The sequence below is a fragment of the Rhinatrema bivittatum genome, chromosome 4 (genome assembly GCF_901001135.1).
Source record: "Rhinatrema bivittatum chromosome 4, aRhiBiv1.1, whole genome shotgun sequence".
NCBI classification, from domain to species: domain Eukaryota; kingdom Metazoa; phylum Chordata; class Amphibia; order Gymnophiona; family Rhinatrematidae; genus Rhinatrema; species Rhinatrema bivittatum.
Genome location: NC_042618.1, coordinates 344,720,403 through 344,737,379, shown reverse-complemented (window position 1 = coordinate 344,737,379; position 16,977 = coordinate 344,720,403). Strand labels below are relative to the sequence as shown.

The 16,977-nt window shown below is 44.3% G+C and overlaps 2 protein-coding genes and 1 long non-coding RNA gene across 5 annotated transcripts in view; 2 read left to right on the top strand and 1 right to left on the bottom strand.

Annotated features, from left to right (window-relative positions):
* Positions 1-2,259, top strand: part of MRPL27 (mitochondrial ribosomal protein L27) — a 34,877-nt gene extending 32,618 nt beyond the window's left edge. Inside the window, exon 4 of the mRNA XM_029600627.1 lies at positions 1,081-2,259. Coding sequence (XP_029456487.1) covers positions 1,081-1,287 — 207 coding nt within the window. The 3' untranslated portion in view covers positions 1,288-2,259. The remainder of the gene's footprint in view (positions 1-1,080) is intronic.
* Positions 2,260-2,629: 370 nt separating this feature from the next.
* Positions 2,630-9,267, bottom strand: LOC115090932. 2 transcript variants are annotated; one of them, XM_029600625.1, is made up of 5 exons: positions 9,120-9,267; positions 8,592-8,713; positions 6,632-6,730; positions 6,353-6,514; positions 2,630-3,883 (listed from the first exon to the last, which is right to left on the bottom strand). In XM_029600625.1, exons 1-5 carry the CDS (start codon positions 9,208-9,210, stop codon positions 3,728-3,730), a joined length of 630 nt encoding a protein of 209 aa, XP_029456485.1. In that variant the 5' UTR covers positions 9,211-9,267; the 3' UTR covers positions 2,630-3,727. The 2 variants fall into 2 exon arrangements, with proteins under 2 accessions (XP_029456485.1, XP_029456486.1); XM_029600626.1 differs by having other exon boundaries at positions 8,592-8,710.
* A 77-nt stretch (positions 9,268-9,344) lies between these two features.
* LOC115090935 lies at positions 9,345-13,756 on the top strand. 2 transcript variants are annotated; one of them, XR_003856547.1, is made up of 3 exons: positions 9,345-9,475; positions 10,601-10,821; positions 11,627-13,756. It is a non-coding gene; the product is annotated as an uncharacterized LOC115090935 (long non-coding RNA). The 2 variants fall into 2 exon arrangements; XR_003856546.1 differs by lacking the exon at positions 9,345-9,475 and adding an exon at positions 9,683-9,903.
* The last annotated feature ends 3,221 nt before the right edge of the window (positions 13,757-16,977 follow it).

Sequence of the window (16,977 nt, the reverse complement as noted above, 5' to 3'; positions counted from 1 at the left end):
TATAAGTTTTCCGCATTGGGCTCCATCCTATGATGTCAATTGTGTGAGGACTAACATACTGTCATCCTCTGAGAACACCTGTTATAGGTAAGCAATTCTGCTTTACTGGCATAGCATGAGTTTCACATCCCATAGGCAGAAGTCTGCTCATGCATTTTATCTGTGTGTACACCATATGGTATGAAGATTGAGAACTCATCATGGGGCGAGAGCAGGTTGTATACTGATTTTACAGAATTATGCTTTATATGTATTGAATGATTTTTGTAACATGCGTTGAGTGTGGGTTTTACCCATAACAAAGTGTGACCCACTGATACTCAATTCAATTTAAAACAAAATCTCAGCCCTCCTTCATCTCTGCCTTCATAGAAAGTACTAGAGTGATGAGCGCCTGGATGGTAATAACAGGGCATGGCTTTCCTTCAGTTGCTGCTGAAGGGTTTGTATTGGATCATTTGGGGGCAAGAGCCAGGTGTCCCACTGCACATCTGTGCTTGAAGTACTGTGCATGCTGGCAGCCCTCCTGTTTTGTGCCTCTGGAGGAAGTGCTCAGGTTGCACCATTCCAATGCCAAAATCATAGCGTGTTTCTTCGAGGCACATTTATTTTTCTAAAGCATGGTTTTATTAGGAAGGAGAACCCCAGTACAGCAGTTTCTCTTACTTACTAGACTCAGTCTGGTTGTGCACCTGCCAGATTTTGCAACAATTGAAGGCCTAGTCTGCTACTTTTAGGTGATAACTTAACTTTGTGCCATTATTAGTTTTTTGTTCTATAATTTCCTGAGGAGTCCTAGACCAGAGCACCATCTAAAAGCTATAAATAAGAGGCTTAAATGAAAAAAAAATTTAAATTCATGCCAATGTGTAGGACTTTTACACTCTGAGCATATTGCTTTTAAAAAAAAAAGTGAGTTACTTTATAATTGCAACCCAAGCAAACTGTTTGCCATGTTCAAAAGGAAGACTACTAATCCCACCAGAAAAGTCAGCACTTCTGTACCATGCTAGACTGAGGAATGAATGCTATGGGGGGAAGTGGCCTCCCACTGATTAACCTGTTGTCCCTGTGTTTCAGGTAGGAATGGGGCATAACAAAACTCTGTTCGCACTGGAGGATGGGATTGTTCGCTACACCAAGGAGGTATATGTACCCTCTCCCCGCAGTGTGGAAACCCGCAATGTGATCTGTCGCCTGCCAGTTGGGGCTGTGCTTTACAAAACCTTCATCAATGTCATCCCTGCCCCACAAGAGGGGCGCTTCAGACTGGTGGACATGCTCTGAGATCTACCCCTCACTTCCTGTTTCTTGGAAGGGGAGCAGAGGCTATCCAGCAACAGCAGAGAGCTGGGTCAATCCCCATGCCCAAACAGAAAGCTGGCTGGAGTCTCATGGATGGGCTCTAACACTGTAGACATACACCTGGCAGGTCCAGGTTGATGGCAGATAGAGAATCAGACCCTACCCATGGAGCTGGGTTGCTTGTACACTAAACGATTTATAGCAATCAGGTAGTGTGTGTTCTGTTTTTGGTTACAGGAAGTAACTTTTTTGAATTCCAAAGAGGTTAATAAATCATAATTCAAAGGAATTAAATGTTTTAGCATTTGACAGCAGCTTTCAACTTTTTCATGACAGTAGCACTTGCAAATGTAAGGAAGTAGAACCCCATAGTCGTTTCTAAACACAGCTCCTTCTCAAAAAATCGCTGGCTTGAGTGGGAAAGACACAGAAAGGGACTAATGACCATTCTTTTGGGTCTCATGTCATTCTACTAAAACTACTTTTTTTTCCATATTTTTAAGGGAATGGAGAGAGGATCAGACATATCCTCTTTGGGGCTCCCAGCTCAATTGAAGTTGGCCTCTAGTGAGCTACAATGCCATGAGCTTTTATTCAGAACTAGCTGCTGTTCCTGCCTCCCACTGTTTTAATAACACTCTTTCCCCCAACCCCAGTTATTGAAATAAAAATCATGGACCCAGGATCCTTAAAGGCTCCCTCCAGGGCTTACAGATGGACTCTGAGTCCAGCCCTTAGCTGTTATCATTGAACGATGGCTGGGACTATTTCCCCCCTGTATGGAGTTATAAATGCTGGCTCCGCAGCATCCCCAGCCCTGGGGAGCAGAGGTCAGGTATGGGAATCAAACCTGAGTCTGCTGACGGGTCGAAGTGCGGCCCAATCAACTTCACCCGTCCTCTTCCTGCAGCAACGTTTAACTGTACTGTAAATTAAAGACAGTCATACATAACATCTGGGTAGTTGAGATTTGCTTCTTCCCATTCCTGGAACTATGGCCGGCCTAACAGAACTAGTTCTCCTTTTTGTAGCATGTTTTAGAAGGAGCCATCTCTAACGCACTTGTGGAATGTGGGGGAGGAAGCAGGACTGTACATCATTCTGATATCCACGCCACAAGCCAGATTGCAAAGCCCTGTGTGATCAGAGACTCTCACCCACACATCTTTCATTCATTCCATGTTGGCGAGAACATGTACACCATTTGCCCTTCATACACAGGACAGACACGTTATTTTTCCAAAACACTTGTGGAAGAAGAAACTCCTTACCCTCGCCTGCCTGCTGCCTTCACACCATCAAAGGAAAGCCCAAACGGGGAGAGGCCTTTTAAATAGTGGATGGTTACCATCACCATTTATTGTTTACTTTACACATTAATTTAGCATCAAAAGAGGGGGCCAGGATTGCTGTGCTATGCATGACAAATGCCATGTTTGTTAGCTGAGCTCTCCTTTTAGAAATTACATTGTGCACAACAGCAGAGGGCTCAAAAAACTCTCTCCCTTTTTGAATACTAGAAACAGACCTAAGTCAGATCCAGCACTGCATTAAAAAGCCTGTAAACAGTTAATGCAGCACAGAGGCCAAAGCTACTGAAAAGGGAGAGACGCCACACCAGTACAAAGCTGAAGAAAATCCCTGCAAGGGGATTGAAATGTTGGCTTGCATTCAATGGCTCCTGCCTAGCCTCCAGTGGGCTGGCTTCTTCTATTGCATATCATGCCCTCCCGGGCAGTGTCCACACTTCCCTGGCACTTGAAACAGCAACACAAGCTACCCTGGGCTGCTGCAGCTTTCCATACAAAACACTGAAAGTAACATCAGAGATATTTAAAATAATAACAGCTGGCTCCCACTTCAAATCTAGGAAACAATATAAAAAGGATCTTTGGTGTAAACAGGGTTCAGTTTGTTCCTCATGTGCTTTTTATCTACATTTCTCCAACCAGTTTTCTTCTCAGAAAGCTGCAAAAAAAAAAAAAATAGGCAAATATTCAAAAACAAGGTGGTAGTAATCCGAGGCACTGCCCCTGCCATGTGGACTTCTCTGTCCAGGCGAATCGAGCTCATTCTCCAGTTCTGTATAAGGCTGTGCTTGTGTTGTCCCAGCCCTGTGCACCTTCTTTCTGGCAAAAGTCACCTTGTCCCTGACTTCATTCTTCAGATCACAAACAAAATAAGTTTTCCCTCATGCAGCAGTTAAAATACCGGGGAGGAAGTGAGCTTTGTTCCATAATAGATCTGATCCAGGCCTAGACTTTGCCAAATATGTGCTCTCAGCAAGAAGTAGTCCTGTACATTTTAGTAGGTAACGAATGGCCTCTGCTACAGGAAGGGGTGTTGAGCTGATACTGAATGCTTTCCATTCTGCCCAAGAAATGTCATTCTGCTGCTGGCACAGCCAGGAGCAGTTACCATGCTATACTGTTGTGTTTCTTGGAGTTTGGCTAGTAGTGGGTAGTGGGTTAGAGCCCATCAACCTGTGGTCGGTTGGCATTAGCGAGCCTGCTGCATTTCCTGAGGATGCTGGAAGGGCTGAAGGATTCCTGAGTAACTCTTCATAGGTTGGGGGTAACTTTATGGAGAAAAAAGGAACATTGTCATTATTTGTAACACAACATGTTTATCGTTAACAAAGCCCCTATTCTTCTACAGACCCCTGACAAAGGAAAGCCCCTTTCTGCCATTCTCTATGGAAATGCAGAATAAGTCTGATCCCGCATAAGTAAAGCCCTGACCTTGGGTGGCACCACACACTGCGCTGCAGCTCATTGCACTGCTGGGGTACCAATGTATCTTACTGAGGCCTGGCCCTGCTACAGCCCAGTCGTCCTCAAGTTATTGCAGTCACCCTGCAGCTCTTGTACTGCATCAGCAGCACTAACATAACCTAACAGTCCAGCTGAAGGGGGAGGGGGGTGGCAAGAAAATGCAACAGGATGAACACAACATTGCTATGGGAGAGAGGGCTGTGAGTGGGCATTGGACCTAATGTGGTACTGGCATCACTTTGGGAGGGGCTGGGGGATGAACCTGTGGAGCAGCTCCAGCATTACCAACAGGATAGCTATAGCTGAAGGAAGAAACGGATGCCAGAACTTTTATTTATGATTTCTTAAGTTCATGCTGCTGAGTGGGGGGATGGGGAGGAGTTTTAGCAAACTATTTACATTAACTACAGAAAACTAGGGCTTTGGCCTAGTCTTCCCCTGCCTCCTAATAGAGCCCTTTCTCCTTTAAGTCCAGTGCCAAGACCCATCAAAAGTCTTGTGCCCTAGGAGAAGTCTGACAGTCCCAGCATCACAGGCCCCATCTATTTTAATGAGCCCTCGTTCACTGATGCCACTTAAACCATGTATCTGTACAGCCAAGTTGACTTTTTATGACATAGTTGATTCAGTGTTACCTAATCCTTCTATTCCCCCCAATTTACCCTTCACTCACTTGGGGCCTAGAACTTGATCTAAGTCTTGGGTTGCCTCTGTCCTCCCTCCCCCTCCCCCCCTCAAAAAGCCCTCCAGTGTGGCCCAAGCAGTGTTGTCAGAATCTGAACACCTAGGCAAAGTCCTGCAAAACTATTAAATGATTAACTTTCCAGGAGTGGAGTGAGGCTGGCTACTGAAGGACAGCTGAATAGCTCATGTCAAGCCATGGATGACCAGGAACGAAAAGGGGGGGGGGGGGTGGGCATTTCAGCAGGAGACCACAGATTAGAAAAGATAGAGAGGAGCTATTAAGGGACAGACCTTCAGCTGTATGGAAATACTAGGGGATGTTGGGATGATGCAAGACTATGCAGTAATCATACTTGAAATTCTATCAAGGGCCTTTGCTGGACCAAAAAAAAAAAGATTTCATGAACACTCGCTTCACTGACATGATGAAGGAAGCAGAGCTCTGGAAAGCTAGTCACATATGTATAAAGTTACTCCAATAACTTACAACCTGGTGCTGACCCTTATTTCTATATTAAATACTTTATGAACTTGCAATAGCTTTTGGCAAACTAAATGCTTTGATCATGGCAATAAAGCATTTTAAAGTAAACAAAAGATAGGCAGTGGGCGATACAGAATAGCACTAAAGAAACAGCCACAAAAGGTCTGATTTGCTACAGGTTCCTAAAAGAATTATTTATATGCAGTGCCGGTGTAAAACCATTATACATAATAAAAATCACATGGATCTAGTGTCCCTGTCCCCAACAAGCCCCAAATTACGAGTGAGCAAAGCTTGTGCTGTGTTCAAGGTCACTGTGTGCCATCTCCCAGTATTACAACTCAGGCTGTGAGCTCCTTGAGAGAGGATTGTGGACAGTAAAATATCCTCAGCAGCACTGTGTGCATTGGTGGAGAATTGAGAAAACTTCTTTAGCTAACCTGTGCCCCCCCCAGAAAAAAACCCAACTCTAATCTCTCCACCATGAGACAGAGGATGGAGAGAGTGCGAGTGAAAACTGTGTAAATGGAAGGTCAAGAGTAGAGGGATAAAGAAAGCAGACGGATTGCGGGAACAGAGGGTGGTGCTATAAAAGGAGATTGAAAAGGGAGAGGCATTTCGAAGGCAGATCATTAAAATGGTGCAAGGCCTGGACTGTAAGCATCCAAAAATACATGCTCTCTAAAAGAGAGAAAGGAAGAGAGAGATGATACAAATGTTCAGATAGCCAGCAGGCTTCAATAAAAATACCTGAAGGAAGCATTTTCCATGACTTGAAAAATTCAAGGAAAAAGTCCTCATGAAGCCAGAGGGAGAGCAGCTCAAAGGGAATGTGAGAAAAAACTTTTTCACTGAGAGATGATGGACAACTGCAACAAACTTCCAGAGAAAGTGATAGGAACTCGAGCACTGGCAAAATTCAGGCATGCCTGGAATAGACACAATGGGACCTTTAAATGGCTGAGGAAAGGTGAAGACCACAGATGCCATAAGACCTGTCACTCCATAGTAGGTAGGTACAAATGGGCAGACCAGGTAGAGCAAATGGTCCTTTGCTGCCAACATCTTCTGTGTTTCTAGGGGAGAGATTATAGGATTCACTCACATCCTGGGAGGGGGACTCCCGTAGCCCAAACCTCTGTGCAATCATTTGGTGGATCTCTCGTTGCCGATCCTTCTTGCGCACGCTCTCATAGCTGGGCAGGTGGTGTTGCTCCCAGTGGGAGAGTTGGTAACTGCTAGGCGATCCCACACAGTACACCTCATCCTATTGAAAACATGGAGCCAACCATAAGAAAAAAAAAAAAAAGAGGATCGTGAGCATGTATCCCATCATCAGTTCTTTATCATCTTGCATGGAGATTCACTTACAGGTAATTCTTACCTGCACTCCTAGGCTCACGCTAGAGGTTGCTCCTCGCTGCTCTCTGGAAAGAGATCCCACCAGCCTCTGGTTGCTGTTGAAGTACGTGGGAGGGCGGTTCTGTCCAAAGTGAGGAAGGGGGAGAAAATAACCAAGACAAGGGAACATTACATCTCTACTATGTAAGGGGTTTGCTGACAAGTGGACAAATAAAGAAGAGGGGCCTCAACTGCCTGAGACATCTGCATTAAAATGTGCTTAATCCCTGAACAATTGATCTTAATATGGAACGATGGTATATAAAATGTATAAATAAATAAACATGTTGCCTTTCTGTCCATTCTATTTTTGGTGCCTGGCAGCCTCCTTTTCGCATGCATCTCACAGCACACACCCTGACTCTTCCCCCCCCCCCCCCCCCGGTCATTCCTCAAAAGGACCCCCAAAAATAAACCCAATACTTAATACTTCTAGAATGATTTGCTTACAGTATATTTATCTGAAATGTATATCTTGCTTATCACTGATTCTAGGTGGGTTACAATAGCACAGTTGCATTTTTTTTCATATGTTTATGGAAAAATGGTACGGCTCCCCTATGTCTTATCACCCTTGCCTTCACCCTCCATCTCATAGTCATCTCTAGAGCAGCCTGTGATCCACAACCAGGTGAAGGGGGAGGGGAAAGACAAGGTTATATAGTAACACAGTGAATGACAGTAGAAAGAGAGCAAAATGGCCCATCCAATTTTAATTCTTCTGGTTTTCTGCCTTTATGCTAAATGAGGACTTTCTAAGGAATAAGGTTTATTGAAAACTCAGCCTCCTTACACAGACAGCTAGGTACAACAAAATCATCACAAATATGACCTGGAAGGTTTTGCTCTGTCCTCTTTGATGCCCTTATAGTTTTGTTTTAATTGTATAATTGTTTTTAAACATGTATTTTATTTAGGGCCAATGGCCCCTACTTTTAAAAAATCTCTTTCCTTGAGATAACACTTTCGTTGTTCATGCCTAATGCAATACAGTGAGGCCTACAGGGAGTTGTGATAGGGATCAACAAGGCAGTGCTTGCTTTATTTAGATTTATAATGGTGAGATTACACAAGGATAAGGAGTTTTATTTAAAAAAAAAAACCAAAAACACTTTAACTATCAATACCTTCACAGTAACAGCCTTAAAATGAAAATGGCAACTTGGAATAATTGTTCCACTAACAAACAGTTCTCTAAACCATATTTTTGCTGCTATTAATTGTATCCTGTAACAAGTCTCCATTTTTTCCAGCTGCCCCCTGATCCAGGGCCATCCATATGATATTTTTATGGGCTCGCTAGTCTCAGGTGGACACCAGGCAATGGAAAGATGATTCAAACTCTGGCTTCCGGAGCCAGCTCACTGCAAGGTCTTCAGCTAGTTGCTGGGATACCCAGCCAGGGAAGAAGAAAGGGGCATTGTTTCTCCCTACAAACCTGCCTTCCCCCTTCCTTCTACCGGAGTCTCCTGCTGAGCTGTCCATCAAAAGCTACAGCTCTGCTTCTAACAATAAATAGTGCACTGGGAACAAGGCAAGAAGGTGCACATTAATGTGGTCTACAGCAGCCTCCCGGCGCCCTCAGTCGTCCTGGTGGTGCACAAGGCAAACCTGGGTTATACATGCTCCCTTCTATGGAGGATGTGGTGTGCGACAGGCAGCTTTTTACTGACAAAAGAAAGTTCCTCGCCAATAATCCCTTAAACTGCTTTTAATTTTCCACTTCTAGACTAGTAATATTCTTAGTGGTTTTCCTATCTCCTGGATCGAAGAATGGAAAAGACTTTTAAGACAACCAATCAATCAGGGGTGGAAGGGAGAGCAGAAGAGGTCACACTTTATTGAACAAATAACAGAAATGTCGTTTTTACAAGATTATAACAAGGAATGGATGGCAGGAGATACAAAAGCCAGACAGTAGCAGGGCAAGCGACGGTACTCACGGTGTATGGGTGGTTCGGGATAGAACGCCAGGAGCAGAGGAACTGGCAGCACTCGGGGTCTCTGTGGTACAACAGCAGCAGCAGCACCAGAATCACCAGTAGGAAAACAGAGGAGGAAGCTGCTAGCAAAACAAACGAAACAAGGAACAGGTCAGGCATGCTGGCCGTGGCATGAAGCAGATTCTGGGCATCCTGGATGATCTCTTCCAGACTTACCCTTCTGCGGCATTCAAATGGAATAACAGGGCAACCACATCGTTCCACACACACTCACACTCAAGGGCTATGCTCCAGTTCTAATCGGACACTGCAGCAACACTTCCAAAAAGCATGTTGACTGTTATTTATTCAAGATAACTTCACTATAGTTCTAAACACAAAGATGACAGAATAAACCTAAACAGAAAATAAGTAAAACAAAAACACTGAAAAGGCAGGCAGGGATAACATGCAGATAACCACATGGTGCTTCCACGAGAGGGTGCTTTTATTTGCAGAGTGAAGAGGTGGGGGCAAAAATATCTTTACCTGATGCCACTACAATGGCCAAAATGTTGGGGTCCACACCGCTGTTCTCAAAGGGGGAGTCTGTGGTGGCGGTCTGGCTGGGGAAGGGCATCTTTGTTATGCAGCAGCACCAGCTCTCCTCCCTCCCCCCTCCCCCCAGATCTGGAAGCGAATCAGACCGGACTAGAATCAGCAATCGGTCCGGGACAAAGCAACGTTCAGTACTTGTTTCATTCAAAAGGAAACGTTTCCCATTTTGCGACTCGGGGAAGAACCAAAAAAAAAAAAATCTCTACGGAATGAGATCCATAGATTCTCGAGACTTGGGTCCCGTCAAAGCTCCGTCGGCTTGCATCTCCTCAATGCAGTGCTGCCAGGTAAGTGGTTTTCCCTGCCAAATTGGGCTGCTTTGTAATTTTTATAGGCGGTTTTTATTTCTGCAGAGAGTTTTTTTTTTCCCACCGTGCTGTCACAGACGTCGAACCACGACTCTTTCCTTCCTTGCTTCCAGTTCCACGTTCAGCTCTGGCCAACACCAAGGGGGGAGGGGGGAGGGAGAGAGAGAGAGAGTGTATTGCTTCGCGCATGCGCACCAAGACTGCGATGTCACAGGCTACCTGCCGGCGAGAGTCTGCTGGAATTCCGACTGCAGCTTCCGGTCCCTCGGGGGCACCAGGATTCTGCACATGCGCCTTGCTGCCGTATTGCCAATCTCTGGCACGGTGCTCCACCGTCTGTTATCTGTGAAGAGCACGCAATGTTCTGGAAAAACGTTGTCCTCGAATAAAAAGAAAAAGCAAGGGTGGTAAGAAATATTTAACCATTTTTTATTGCAGATAGTATGTTTTTTATTTCATGCTCTGAATGTGCTGAATTGCCGGTGTGAGAAATGACTTTAAATGTTGCCATCTCAGTAATTAAGCTAGATATTAAAAAATATTTTTCTTTAAAATGACCTTTAAACATGGCTAAAGAAAACTTCCCTTTCTAGATGCTTTTGCCCAGAATATGCCTGGAGAGCAGTTAGGGGCCTCTTCCTCACAAAGCATAAAGTGAAGGTATGAGGTTAGAACTAACCCCCCTTCTCCTTTTAAAGTTCTGCTTCTGTGCAAATTAGCTTCTTGCAAGATAAGATATTGTAGCCCTGCCATTTAGAAACCGCATATACAAAGACCTGCCAGACACTGATAAGCATCAGGGGATGGAGGTAAGGGGCCCCCTCCCAGTTGCAAAGGAAGAGATAACTAAAAGGGGTGGAACAAGCAAGAAGGTGCTTATTAGTGTGGTCAAAAAGTGGGAAGTAAAACCAGGGCTTCAGCCAGCAAAAAGAGTATAAATTCCTTGTTGAGATTCTGTGGGGGTGTGCCACTGCCTACTATATGTATGTCACCCCATTTTCTAGTGGTCATGTAAAGATCTTTTATAATGATTTCACTGAATTATGCTCTCTAATAAATAACAATTCCCAGAGAAGGGATTTGTCTGATTTTTGTTTCCCACAGCTTGGCACCCGAACAGGGACTTGAGAAGCCATCGTGGACACTGGAGCCTGGTGAGCAGGGAGAGGAAGGCACGCCCGTTGATTTCAACAGCCCTTGAGCCCTTATCAGAAACCAGTGTCCCCACTGACCAAAACTAGAGTGAGTGAGCTCAGTGAAACCATTATTGTAACAGCGCTGAAAGTAGGCACAAGAGCCAAGAGAATTCCGTGCACGGAAGCAAGGTAAGATCAGATTTTTAAGATTTACCTTGTTTGCTGGGGATTGTGACCTTAAAAGGAATATTTGAAGTGTGAGGCTTTGAGAAATGTCACAATGGCAAATAAAGTGCCTAACGTTGAAAGATGGGAAGGGAAGAGCCCCTGTAAAATTCCTTCAGATGTTAAAGTCATGGGATGAGAGGATATTACTAAGGTAAAAGATAAAAAAAAAAAAAGATAAAATAATGTTTTGAGTGGCCAAAACAGAGTATAAAGCCACCAGCAGTATTTTAGCCAGAGAATGGAGTTAGATGAGAATTAGTTATGTCAGATTTTAAATATATAGGAAAATACTGTTTTCTCAAGAAAAAGGCAAGGAAATAGTTAAAGGGGGTTCATGGGAATGAAGATCCCAGAGTAGATTGAGACGCAATAGAAAAAGTGGCAGCCAGAGCACAGAGAAAACAGGAGAAGGGAGGGATGAAGGGGAGAAGAATAAAGGCACGGCATTGAAGCAGTTAATAAAGGATACAGAGCAGTAAGGGCTCCCAGATTCTCTGGGACCATGAGTTAGGAGAAAAAGATAAAAGATCAGAAAAGCAGGAGATATCAGACCCCCTGTATCCCCTAAGGGAAGTACCAATAGGGGGTGGTCATATTGGATACGTAAACAGTCCCCTTACTAGTGCAGACATGAGCATTTAAAAAAAAAAAAAGAAACCTTTACTAGATGATCCTACAGGTTTAGCAGAACAAATAGATCAATTCTTAGGACCTAATATTTTTACTAAGGCAGAATTGACATCAATTATGGGTATAATATTTACAGCAGAGGAGAGGGTAATGATACAGACAGCTGCAATGAGAAGTCAATTGAGGAACTGTTGAAAGAAGCACAGAAAGTCTTTGTGAGGCATGAGGAAGAAAAGCAGAAACAGAAGACTAGAAGTATGGTAAGTACAGTACATGAGATAATGAGGAAGCGCCCAAGAAAAACAGGGGAAAAGATGTTGCAGTGCTGCAGGCTCCCTTGGGAAGAGGGAGGGGAAGAAGTTTCAGCCCAGGGGTTCGCTACCCCCGGCAAGGAACTTCAATAAAAGTCCAGGGGCTCGCTACCCCTGGCATAGGGGGCTTGAGAGGGATTGGACCTCCTCACTCCGGGAAGCCAGAGGAGGAAATCGGGCAGGGTGTTTTCATTGCGGGCAGGTAGGGAACTTCAAGAGGGAAGTGTCCCCGGCTTGTGAAAGAAGACTGGGTCAGTGGTAGAGGAGGAAAGCGAATAGGGGGGGGGGGGGGGGTCAGGGGCTACTACCGAAAGCCCTTGATAAATGTAAAGGTTGGACCAAGAATGGAGGAGATAGTTTTCTTAGTAGACACAGGAGCTGCCAGATCTTCAGTTACCACTTTGCCAGCAGGGGTCAGTAAAATGTCCCAGAAACTCACAGGGTCCGGGGTAAAAGGGGAACAGTTTTCAGTCCCAATAATAGAAGACCCTAATATAGGGAATCAGGACAGGGAGGTCCGGGGAAGTCTCCTATACATACCCTAGATAGGGTGTAATCTGCTAGGCAGAGATCTTCTAGTTCAGTCAGGAATTTAAATGGTTTAGTGTAGTAGATCTGAAAGATGCATTTTGGAGTTGTCTCCTAGCTAAGGAGAGCAAAGACATGTTTGCATTTGAATGGGAAAATCCTTACACAGGTAGAGAACACCACCAATGGAAGGTTCTTCCCCAGGGGTTTAAGGAGTCCCCAAATTTGCACGGGTTCTAGAACAGGTTTTACAGAAATTTTCCTTACCCAAAGGAACCCAGGTACTGCAGTATGTGGATGATTTGCAAATATCAGGAGCGGGTATGAATAACCACAAATAAATTGCTAGATTTTCTAGGGAAACAGGGATTGAGAGTCTCCAAGGCTAAATTGCAGTATGTAGAAAGGGAAGTAAAAATATTTGGGATACTCTATTATTGGAAGGGAAAAGTAAGTATTTCAGATGGGAGTGAATTGTGAAATGGTGCATGTTTAATTAGGAGGAGAGCAGTTGTCACATCATGGCTGGATTATGCTCGCTAATAAATAACTATTCCCAGAAAAGGGAGTTGTCTGATTTTTGTTTCCCACACCAGGCCAATGCAGGGGATGGAAGGCCGGAAGTGTTGTGAAGGGCTGGGGGCGCTGAAGATGTGGCGAGAGCAGCGGGATGGGGAGCCGCTCTGAGCACCGAGGTGAACCGCCGCTTGGTTCTTGCGCGATGACGAGAGGACCACATCTCTGTAATCGTTGGGGCTGGTAGCTATGAGAACGTGAAGCCCGAGCTGGTTCTGTGCGTCCAGAAGCACAGGTGTAATCTGGGGGGGGCAGCGCACTGCTGTTCCAGGTGCTAGTGCTGAATTGGCCCCCTTCCCCCCCCCCCCCTCACCAGTATGCCCTTTCCTCATCCCTCCTCAACTAAGACGGTAAACTATATCTATACGCCTAAGCTCATTTGTTAGTCACTGAACCTCTCAGAACTTGTGTTTATTCAGTAAATGTGGTTTTAGGCAATAAACTCCATTTAAAATAAGCAGATGCATGCTGGAATTCAATAATGTTTTAATTATTTTAGAATTACAAAAGTCTGTGGGCTGCAAAAGTTAGAGACTTGCCTATGCGTTTGGAAGGCAGAATTATAGTACTGAAGGGGGGGGAATGAAAGCAAGTTTTTGAAGGGCAACATGGACGGATAGATGGAGAGATTGCATTGTGCCTAAGATAATGATTGCTGAAAAATCACTGATTCATATGGGACTGCTTGGTCATAGCTGATAAGTTGTAGTTAATGCAATACATCTGTGACTAGCTTTAAATTATTTTGACCACCACAATACTCTGAGCCAACGATTTCAATGTAATATCAACTATGATGCCCAGATCTTTTTCCTGGGTGGTAACTCCTAACATTGAACCTAACATCATGTAACTATAATATGGGTTATTTTTCCCAATATGCATCACCTTGCACTTATCCACATTAAATTTCATCTGCTATATGGACACCCACTCTTCCAGTCTCACAAGGTCTTCCTGCAATTTATCACAATCCACTTGTGATTCAACTACTCTGAATAATTTTTGTGACATCTGCACATTTGATCACCTCACTCAGCGTACCTCTTTCCAGATCATTTATAAATATACAGTGTGGTGGGAGGTGAATGGAGCTACCCCATGAAAGCAGGTAACTCCAGCACTTTGGGAGAAAGTGCATAGTACAATAATAGCATGGATGGCAGTGTGAGTAGAAGCAGTTACTGCAGGTCTCCCAGCTGACTTCCTTTAAGTGGCACAATGGCCCTCTGCTGTCAGCGTTGTTTCCTATCCCATGACTTTTTAGTTTTCTTACAAGCCTCTCATGAGGGACTTTGTCAGACGCCTTCTGAAAATCCAAATACACCACGTCACCTTTATCCACGTTTATTCACTCCTTCAAAAAAATGTAGATTTGTGAGGCAAGACTTCCCTTGAGTAAATCCATGCTGGCTGTGTCCCAGTAAACCATGTCCATGTATATGTTCTGTGATTTTGTTCTTTAGAATAGTTTCCATGATTTTTCCTGGCACTGAAATCAGGCTCACCAGTCTATAATTTCCCAGATCCCCTCTGGCGCCCTCTTTAAATATCGGGGTTATATTGGCCACCTTCCAGTCTTCAGGTACAATGGATGATTTTAATGATAGGTTATAAATTACTTGTAATAGGACTGGGGTGTATCCCATCTGATCCTGGTGCTTTGCTACTCTTCAGTTTGTCACTCTGAACTCTACATCTTCCAGCTGTACCATGATTTGGTTCAGTTCATCTGAATCATCACCATTGAAAACTGTCTCCAGAATGGGTATCTCCTCATCAGTAAACACTGAAGCAAATAACTCATTTAGTCTTTCCCCTATGGCTTTATGTTCCCTAAGTGCCTCTTTAACCCCTTGATCATCTAACAGTCCTGCTTACTCCATTGCAGGCTTCCTGCTTTGGCTATATTTGAAAAAGCTGTTATGAGTTTTTGGCTTTGTGGCCAACTTCTTTTCACATTCTCTTTTAACCTTTCCTATCAGTGTTTTACATTGAACTTGCAATGCTTATTCTTTTTCCTATTTATTCAGATGGCCCCTTCTTCCAATTTTTGAAGGAAGATCTTTTAGCTAAAGTAGCTTTTTACCTCACCTTTTAACCAAACCAGCATTTATTTGGCCTTCCTTCTACCTTTCCTAATGCATGTTCTTTGAATCCCCCTTCTATCTGGAAAATTACCCTCTCCTTCCCTCTCTCCTCAGCCAGTAAGGTACAGGCCTCCTCTTCAAACCAGAATCAGCTGGCTTACCTCTGCCTTGGGAGGCGTGAGCAGACTAGTGTGTGCTGTCTTCGTTCTCCTTGGCCAGGGGTGTGGGCCCTGGAATTCAAAAGCAGGGCCTGATCTTTGGGGATGGAAGAAAGGAAGCAATGCCACATGCTTTCCTCACTCACTTTCTTCTCTCTCTTTCCAAACACCCATTCCCTCCCATCACTACTTTGATCATTTCACTCACATCTCATAATCCTTCCGCTCTCATTCATACCCTGCAGCACCTTTGAGCCCCCGATTCACTCTTTATTCCTCTTCTCCATACAACCCACAGCCCCTCTGATCCCATAAGAACATGTCATACTGGGTCAGACCAAGGGTCCATCAAGCCCAGAATCCTGTTTCCAACAGTGGCCAATCCAGGCCATAAGAACCTGGCACGGACCCAAACACTAAGTCTATTCCATGTTACTGTTGCTAGTAATTGCAGTGGCTATTTTCTAAGTCGTCTTTATTAATAGCAGGTAATGGACTTCTCCTCCAAGAACTTATCCAATCCTTTTTTAAACACAGCTACACCAACTGCACTAACCACATCCTCTGGCAACAAATGCCAGAGTTTAAGTGTGCATTGAGTGCAAAAGAATTTTCTCTGATTAGTTTTAAATGCACCACATGCTAACTTCATGGAGAACCCCTAGTCTATTATCCAAAAGAGTAAATAACCAATTCACATTTACCCATTCTAGACCTCTCATGATTTTAAACACCTCTATCATATCCCCCCTCATCTGTCTCTTCTCCAAGCTGAAAAGTCCTAACCTCTTTAGTCTTTCCTCATAGGGGAGCTGTTCCACTCCCTTTATCATTTTGGTCGCCCTTCTCTGTACCTTCTCCATCGCAACTATATCTTTTTTGAAATGTGGCGACCAGAATTGTAAACAGTATTCAAGGTGCGGTCTTCACCATGGAGCGAGAGAGGCATTATGACATTTTCTGTTTTTATTCACCATTCCCTTCCTAATAATTCCCAACATTGTTTGCTTTTTTGACTGCATTCATTAACTTTTTCTTTTCCATTACTTACTTGGCCTCCTCTCCGTCTGATGCCTCACTCTTGCCCCACTACCTCGCCTCATTCACTCATTTCCCTTAATGCTCACATCCCCTCATTCACCCTCATGGCCTTTTCCCTCACCAGCAGCAGCAGAGGCGGCATGGCCTGAGATGACTGCATGATAAATCAGGACGTCAACAGCTGTGGCAGTGGTACTGACAGGCAGTCACCCCGTCTTTTTGACCTTGGCTGTTTTCACACAGCCTTCTCCATGGTGCTAGGTAATTGCACAAAAATCAAACCCATGTGGTTGCCCTGGTCTCAGGTTAAGCAGCTCTAACACTCTCTATTCTACTCTGCTTTCTTCAAGGGCTGAGGGGTTATAAATGATCCATGTTGCTGTTGCCTGTTCTGGTGCTGCATGGGAGCCAGAAGTGATTTAAACTGCCAGCTCTGCTTTCTTGTGTCCCAAAATGATGGTGTCCGAACACTGTTCTGGGTTGTTCCGCCAGAAGTGAAGTGGTAACACATACAAAAAAGACGTTGAATTAGTACAAGTTTGAAACTTGTGATGAGTAATACCATTTATTAAGGCCAGAATTGAAGCTTTGACAATTGGTACTACTGCTCACAAGTTTCATATTTGTGCTAATTTAACCCTTTTTTGGGACTGTCCTTTCCTCTGGAGTTTCAGTATCACCCTTTCCCCTTTTGTTCCTCCACTGGAGGAGGCGAGGGGTGCTTGTGTTGGGAGGGACAGGAGCGGAAGGGGCTGGATGAGGGGAGCAGAGCAGCTGTTCTCT

Coding starts and splice junctions, on each gene's coding strand:
- LOC115090932 (XM_029600625.1), bottom strand. CDS start 9,210: ATGCCCTTCCCCAGCCAGACCGCCACCACAGACTCCCCCTTTGAGAAC. Junction 6,731..8,591: donor TCCCGAACCACCCATACACC/GTGAGTACCGTC, acceptor CACTTTGGACAG/AACCGCCCTCCCACGTACTT. Junction 6,515..6,631: donor GCGTGAGCCTAGGAGTGCAG/GTAAGAATTACC, acceptor TGTTTTCAATAG/GATGAGGTGTACTGTGTGGG.